The 8,420-nt window shown below is 57.6% G+C and overlaps 1 protein-coding gene across 1 annotated transcript in view; it reads right to left on the bottom strand.

Annotated features, from left to right (window-relative positions):
* snx17 (sorting nexin 17) overlaps positions 1-8,420 on the bottom strand; it is a gene marked incomplete in the record, with an annotated part of 22,027 nt that overhangs the window by 1,828 nt on the left and 11,779 nt on the right. The window contains 5 exon segments of the mRNA NM_213708.1: positions 546-587; positions 1,662-1,739; positions 1,994-2,110; positions 2,206-2,409; positions 4,424-4,519. Coding sequence (NP_998873.1) covers positions 546-587; positions 1,662-1,739; positions 1,994-2,110; positions 2,206-2,409; positions 4,424-4,519 — 537 coding nt within the window.

Raw genomic sequence — 8,420 nt, forward strand, 5'->3', positions numbered from 1 at the left:
CCCAAAAGTTGCCTCCTTGAAATGCACGGATGTCTAATGAAATACCGGGAGGGGCTGATATCATTGGAGGGGGGTGATTTAGCAACAGATTCCGACACATTGCTGCCTCCATTCTGTGCAAATGGCTCGGGGTATAAGTGCAAGCGCAGAGGAACGCGGAGCGTGGAGGCCAGGCGCTCCCTAAAATACTGCAGCAAAAACAGGCACTGAGGGCCGTGCTGGGGCCCCTCCCACTGACCTAACAGCCCCGCCCCCCCATTGGGTCAGACATATTTCATTAGAGGGACAGAATGGTTCCCCAGTGCTGGTATCTTGTGCCCCGTGGCATTCTGCCCGCTCACAAATCATCATCCCCGATGCCCTCGAAGGCGTAGTTGCCATGGAAGTCGTCGGCGCTCATGTCGCCGGTGGAGCTGGAAGTGCTGATCCCCCGAAGGCTGACGGAGCTGAGCTTACTCTGTGCAGGGGGGGGGAGAGGGGCAGAAATCAGTATCAGACCAATAGAAGGGGCAAAACATAGGGGCATTTAATGCACCGTCACTCACCGACAACTTGACTATGGGCTCTCGGCTGGAGTCCGGCGAATCCTGTGGGGAGAGGAGGAGAAATGAGAGGTGTGCCAAGTGACTGCTTCCTTTCTGCCACTAACAGCAGCACTGTCTTGCTTTATGGCAGGGATTCAGGGTTAGAGTCCCATGGGGGCCCGCAGGGGGAGATGAGAGAGCTGGGAGCTGTAGGAACCAACACAGCAGCACCCCAGTAATATTTGTAATTATAATGGGACCCGAAAAGAACGATTCGCTTGCTCACCAGCAGGGGCGGAGACTTCACAGCTTGCTGACTGTCTGAGCGGCGCAGGTAGGACTGTCGCTTCCGCAGCATCTGCAGCACAATACATCTCTGGTAAGGGCAAGGGCTGCATGGTATGGTACCAGGGCACACAAATCCATTCCCCAGGGTGCCCCGGCACAGAGAGCGGTGCCCCATTCCCCAGGGTGCCGCGGCCCAGAGAGCGGTGCCCCATTCCCCAGGGTGCCCCGGCCCAGAGAGCGGTGCCCCATTCCCCAGGGTGCCCCGGCCCAGAGAGAGGTGCCCCATTCCCCAGGGTGCCCCGGCCCAGAGAGAGGTGCCCCATTCCCCAGGGTGCCCCGGCCCAGAGAGCGGTGCCCCATTCCCCAGGGTGCCCCGGCCCAGAGAGAGGTGCCCCATTCCCCAGGGTGCCCCGGCCCAGAGAGCGGTGCCCCATTCCCCAGGGTGCCCCGGCCCAGAGAGCGGTGCCCCATTCCCCAGGGTGCCCCGGCCCAGAGAGCGGTGCCCATTCCCCAGGGTGCCCCGGCCCAGAGAGAGCGGTGCCCCATTCCCCAGGGTGCCCCGGCCCAGAGAGAGGTGCCCCATTCCCCAGGGTGCCCCGGCCCAGAGAGCAGTGCCCCATTCCCCAGGGTGCCCCGGCCCAGAGAGCGGTGCCCCATTCCCCAGGGTGCCCTGGCACAGAGAGAGCGGTGCCCCATTCCCCAGGGTGCCCCGGCACAGAGAGAGCGGTGCCCCATTCCCCAGGGTGCCCCGGCCCAGAGAGCGGTGCCCCATTCCCCAGGGTGCCCCGGCCCAGAGAGCCCTCCCTGCCCCTCAGAATCACTGGGCACAAAAGAATAGGAAACCTTTACCTTTTTAATGCTCCCCCCAGATTTCTTGACCATCAGTTCATCCACCATGGACTGGAGGCAGATACTCATCATTATGGCCTGAAAGGAGAGAAGCCGAATCATAATCCAAGGCAGCGCACACTTGCCCTGCCCCCAGAGTGAACCAATAATGCAATCCGTTTAGGCTAGAGCAGTTAGATTCTTATTATCAGGGGGAGTATGGGGATGGGTAAGACTCTCCCCCCCCACCTACTATTGGCCACCAAGGAAGCACCAGCCATGTGGCCTGTCAGGCTGCACTCATGGAAGCTTTGGGCCAATGAAGGGCACCTACCCGGGGCAGGAAGGCTCACCTGGGGGCTGGAGATAGTGATCCACTGCAGGCGGTCCTTGCTCATCAGGTACTCGAAGGCAAGTTCCAAACGAACATCAGTCTTGTTGGGACTCCCACTCCCATTGCTGAAAGGCATCTAATCCAATAGGAAATATATTAATTTGCCATTATTTCCTGCCCCAGTACAACACACTAATACCCCCATAGCCCCAGGGAAGGCCGGGCACTCACGGAGGAAGTCACTCGCCAGCATCGCATCCGCGTCACTTTGAAGCTTCCCTCTTTCATCTGCTCATTGGGCAACTTCACCTGGAAATTCAGCTCATTGTTGCCGGCGCTGACAATCACATGGCAACCCTTCTCTGGGAAATCAGTGATGCACGGCTCGAACTTGATGTATCCGTAATACTTCAGGGTCTGCGCCAGCTGGATAAACTGTGTAACATAATATATATGGTTACCAACCCGGGAGCGTGTGTGTGTGAGACAGACAGACACACACACACGCAGCCCCGGCGAGAGAGACAGACACACACACACACAGCCCCGGCGAGAGAGACAGACACACACACACGCAGCCCCGGCGAGAGAGAGACACACACACAGCCCCGGCGAGAGAGACAGAGACACACACACACACACAGCCCCGGCGAGAGACACACACACACACAGCCCCGGCGAGAGACACACACACACAGCCCCGGCGAGAGAGACACACACACCAGCCCCGGCGAGAGACACACACACACACACACACACACAGCCCCGGCGAGAGACACACACACACAGCCCCGGCGAGAGAGACACACACACACAGCCCCGGCGAGAGAGACACACACACACAGCCCCGGCGAGAGAGACACACACACACAGCCCCCGGCGAGAGACACACACACACACACACACACACACACAACACACACACAACAGCCCGGCGAGAGACAACACACACACAGCCCCGGCGAGAGAGACACGCACACACAGCCCCGGCGAGAGACACACACACACACACCCCGGCAAGAGAGACAGACACACACACACACAGCCCCGGCGAGAGACACACACACACACACACACAGCCCGGCGAGAGAGACAGACACACACACACAGCCCCGGCGAGAGAGACACACACACAGCCCCGGCGAGAGAGAGACACACACACACAACACACACACACACAGCCCCGGCGAGAGACACACACACACACACACAGCCCGCGAGAGAGACACACACACACAGCCCCGGCGAGAGAGACGCACGCACGCAGCCCCGGCGAGAGAGACGCACGCACGCAGCCCCGGCGAGAGAGACGCACGCACGCAGCCCCGGCGAGACACACGCACACACACACACAGCCCCGTCGAGACAGACAGACAGACAGACAGACAGACAGACAGACACACACACAGCCCCGGCGAGAGAGACACACCCAGCCCCAGCGAGACAGACAGACACACACACACACACACACAGCCCCGGCGAGAGAGACACACACACAACAGCCCCGGCGAGAGAGACACACAGACAGACAGACACACACAGCCCCGGCGAGAGAGACAGACACACACAGCCCCGGCGAGACAGACAGACACACACACAGCCCCGGCGAGAGAGACAGACAGAGACACACAGCCCCGGCGAGAGAGACACACACAGCCCCAGCGAGAGAGACAGACAGACACACACACACAGCCCCGGCAAGAGAGACAGACAGACACACACACCCCCGGCGAGAGAGACAGACAGACACACACACAGCCCCGGCGGAGAGACACACAGCCCCAGCGAGAGAGAACAGACAGACACACACACACACAGCCCCGGCGAGAGAGACAGACACACACAGCCCCAGCGAGAGAGACAGACAGACAGACACACACACACACACACACACAGCCCCAGTGAGAGAGACACACACAGCCCCGGCGAGAGAGACACACACAGCCCCAGCGAGAGAGACAGACAGACAGACACACACACAGCCCCGGCGAGAGAGACAGACACACACAGCCCAGCGAGAGAGACAGACAGACAGACAGACACACACACACACACACACAGCCCCAGCGAGAGAGACACACACAGCCCAGTGAGAGAGACAGACAGACACACACACACAGCCCCGGCGAGAGAACACACACACACAAGCCCGGCGAGAGAGACACACACACAGCCCCGGCGAGAGAGACACACACACAGCCCCGGCGAGAGAGACACACACACAGCCCCGGCGAGAGAGACACACACACAGCCCCGGCGAGAGAGACACACACACAGCCCCGGCGAGAGAGAACAACACAGCACAGCACAGCCCGGCGAGAAGAGACACACACACAGCCCCGGCGAGAGAGACACACACACAAGCCCCGGCGAGAGAGACACACACACAGCCCCGGCGAGAGAGACACACACACAGCCCCGGACAGGGGACAACAGACTAAACCATCACCTCTTTCTTGGAAACCTTCTCTTGCAGAGACTTGAGCTGTCGGTGTTGCTCCTTGGTTACCAGCACCCAACCGCGCTCCACATCGGACACTGCCTGCAAGTCAATGGGAGATTCAATATATTTACATGGGCAGTACTGTGGGGCCTGTGTGTGTGTGTGTGTGTGTGTGGGGGCTGTGTGTGTGTGTGGGCTGGGTGTGTTGTGTGGGGCGTGTGTGTGTGTGTGTGTGTGTGTGTTGTGTGTGTGTGTGTGTGTGTGTGTGTGTTGTGTGTGGTGTGTGCGTGCGTGCGTGCGTGTGGGGTGGGCCTGGGTGTGTGTGGGTGGGGCCTGGGTGTGTGTGTGTGGGTGGGCCTGGGTGTTGTGTGTGGGTGGGGCCTGGGTGTGTGTGTGTGGGTGGGGCCTGGGTGTGTGGGTGGGGCCTGGGTGTGGGTGTGTGTGTGTGGGTGTGTGTGTGTGTGGGGGGGCCTGGGTGTGTGTGGGGTGTGTGTGTGGGGGTGTGTGTGTGGGGCCTGGGTGTGTGGTGTGTGTGGGTGGGGCCTGGGTGTGTGTGGGCCCTGGGTGTGTGGGTGGGGCCTGTGTGTGGGTGTGTGTGTGTGGTGTTGTGTGTGTGTGGGGGGGCCTGGGGGTGTGTGGGGGGGGCCTGGGGTGTGTGGGGGGGGCCTGGGTGTGTGTGGGGGGCTGGGTGTGTGTGGGGGGGGCCTGGGTGTGTGTGGGGGGGGCCTGGGTGTGTGTGGGGGGGCCTGGGTGTGTGTGGGGGGGGCCTGGGTGTGTGTGGTGTGTGTGTGTGGGGGGGCCTGGGTGTGTGTGTGGGGGGGCTGGGTGTGTGTGTGGGGGCCTGGGTGTGTGTGTGTGTGGGGGGGGGGCTGGGTGTGTGTGTGTGTTGTGTGTGGGGGGGGGGGCCTGGGTGGTGTGTGTGTGGTGGGGGGGGGCTGGGTGTTGGTGTTGCCTTTGTGTGTGTGTGTGTGTGGGGCCTGGTTGTGTGTGTTGTGTGTGTGTGCCTGGTGGTGTGTGTTGTGTGTGTGTCTGGGTGTGTGTGTGTGTGTGTGTTGGGGCTGGGTGTGTTGTGTTGTGTGTGTGTGTGTGTGTGTGTGCTGTGTGGCCTGGGTGTGTGTTGTGTGTGTGTGTGTGTGTGTGTGTGTGTTGTGGGGGGGGGGGCCTGGTGTGGGTGTGTGTGTGTGTGGTGTGTGTGTGTGTGTGTGTGTGTGTGTGTGTGTGTGTGGCGCTGGGTGTGTGTGTGTGTGGTTGTTTGTGGGCCTGGGTGTGTGTGTTTGTTGTGGTGTGTTGTGTGTGTGTGGGGCCTGGGTGTGTGTGTGTGTGTGTGGTTGTGTGTGCTGGTGTGTGTGTGTGTGTGGGGCCTGGTGTTGTGTGTGTGTGTGCTGTGGGGCCTGCGTGTGTGTGTGTGTGTGTGTGTGTGTGGGCCGGGTGTGTGTGTGTGTGTGTGGCGTGTGTGTGTGTGTTGGTGTGTGTGTGTGTGGGGCCTGGGGTGTGTGTGTGTGTGTGTGTGGGCTGCGGTGTGGTGGTGTGTTGTTGTTGTGGGCTGGTGTGTGTGTGCTGTGTGTGTGGGGCCTGTGTGTGTGTGTGTGGTGTGTGTGTGTGTGTGGGGCCTGGGTGTGTGTGTGTGGGGGGGGGGGGGCTGGGGGTGTGTGTGTGTGTGTGTGTGTGTGGTGTGGGGCTGGGTGTGTGTGGTGTGTGTGTGTGGGGCCTGGGGGTGTGGTGTGGAGTGGGCTGTGGTGTTTTGTGTGTGGTGGCCTGGGGGTGGTGTGTGGTTGGGTGGTGGTGGGGCCTGTGTGTGTTGTGTCTTGTGTTTGGGTGTGTGTGGGCCTGTGTTGTGGGGCTGCTTGTGTGGGTGTGTTGGGCCTGTGTGTGGGGCCTTGTTGTGTTGTGGTGTGTGGGGCTGGGGTGTGTGGTGTGTGTGTTGGGCCTGGGTGTGTGTGTGTTGTGTGGGGCCTGGTGTGTGTGTGTGTGTGTGTGTGTGTGGGGCCTGTGTGGTGTGTTGTGTGTGGGGCCTGTGTGTGTGTGTGTGTGTGGTGTGTGGGGCTGTGGGTGTGTGTGTGTGTGTGTGGGGCCTGGGCTGTGTGTGTGTGTGTGTGGGGCCTGGGATGTGTGTGTGTGTGTGTGTGTTGTGTGTGTGTGTGTGTGTGTGTGTGTGTGTGTGGGCCTGGGTGTGTGGTGTGTGGTGTGTGTGTGTGCGTGTGTGTGTGTGTGTGTGTGTGGGGCCTGGGTGTGTGTGTGTGTTGGGTTGTGTGCTGTGTGGGGCCTGGGGTGTGTGTGTTTTGTTGTGTGTGTTGTGTGTGTTGTGGGGCCTGGGTGTGTGTGTGTGTGTGTGTGTGTGTGTGTGGGGCCTGGGTGTGTGTGTGTGTGTGTGTGTGTGTGGTGTGTGTGTGGGCCTGGGTGGTGTGTGGTTGTGTGTGTGGGGTGTGGTGTGTGGTGTGTGGTGGCTGGGGTGTATCAAATAAACTACAGCCGATTAAACTATAAGGTTGAATGCCACTGACGTGATGGATGGGGTAACAATGAGGGTGCCACGTATGAGGGGGGGATGGTGTTGTGACGAAAGAGGCGCAGAGACGCCTGCAACTAAACTGGGTTAGGGAAGTAAGAGTTAAACTTATGAGGTAGGACTGTCGATGGTTGGGGTTATTTTCTTGGATAAAGACGGCGCTTGCTGAGGGACACCGATTACTCGTGTACAAGTACTTTAGATGGGGCCCCATTTATAGGCAGTTGGGGATGCTTCTTTTTTTCCCATAAAAAACAAATCAGCGCACCAGAGCGTCACCCCTTTAGATTAGAGGAACGGAGGCTTCCATTTTGAAGCAGCGGTAGGTGGGTTTTCACGGGTATGAGGGCAGTTGAGGTTGGGAATGCCCTTCCTAAGTGATGTCAGTGTACGGTAAATGGCAGAACTCTTGTTAATGCCTTTTGAGATGAGGGGTGGGCTGGATGGCGGAGTTTGTGTGTGTCTGTGAAACGAAAGGATAAGGGGGGCAAGAAATAGGTTGTTTTTGTCCCGCGCGCCTCGAAGGTGGTGGCTGGTGAGAATGGTTGTTTTGATGATCGTGAAATATTCTACAGTTAGTCATTACTGCAGTTTCGTATATATTATGTTATTGTATGTGAGCTGTATAGATTGGTTAGTATAGGTTGTTGCTGGTTTTACGTCGTGGCCGGACAGTGCTCGTGTTGAAACTTTGCATGTGACAGATATGCGTTCTTTTCAGACCGTGATGGTAACTAGGTGTTAGACGTACTGTTAGACTTAGTTGTGGTAACTATCGTCTTCTGCTGTTAGAATGTACTGTAGCATGATCACATTGAAACTCACCTCACTGCACTGCCCTCTATGGAATGACACAGATCATACCCAGGGAAAAATGCCAAAAATGCTGTTTCCTTGCCGTGTCGCCCTGCTCACAGCTCAGGGTTTAAGTGAAGACGTAAGAGTGCATGGTGCACTATCGATGCATCTGAAGGATGCCTCTCCACTGCCCACATTAGTTAAGAACTACCAATTAATATGACTACTGTGGGTAACAAATTTGTCTGTTATAATATAATTAGCAAGAATGCCTCAGCGAATTAAATTTAATATATATAAATTATGCATGGCTCTCTTGCAGCTAGTGGCATAGTCATCGTGTGTTAGTGTAGACTGATGAATACACTCCGATGGTATGAGCTACGTAAACACAAGACACACATTGTTAAATATATTTTTTTTTCCATCACTTATGGTACCTAACCCTTGAAAGCCCTTGTGAAGTGACCAACAATTGAAACCTACATGAACAAGTCAATCACTGTTTTTTACCTGCATAATATATACAGGGAACTTTTCACAGAAATAAAATGCAGGACGTATGTACATAGCTGCATGATTTTCAGCAGGCAGTGTCGAGTCGCTGCCGTGATTTCTTGGCGTTCTATGAGAGTTAGAGTGTTCTCCGTGGTGAGAGCAGTTTTTGCTGAAAGCCTTTGGAAGTCCTTTGTTTAGCTG

The sequence above is a fragment of the Xenopus tropicalis genome, chromosome 5 (genome assembly GCF_000004195.4).
Source record: "Xenopus tropicalis strain Nigerian chromosome 5, UCB_Xtro_10.0, whole genome shotgun sequence".
NCBI classification, from domain to species: domain Eukaryota; kingdom Metazoa; phylum Chordata; class Amphibia; order Anura; family Pipidae; genus Xenopus; species Xenopus tropicalis.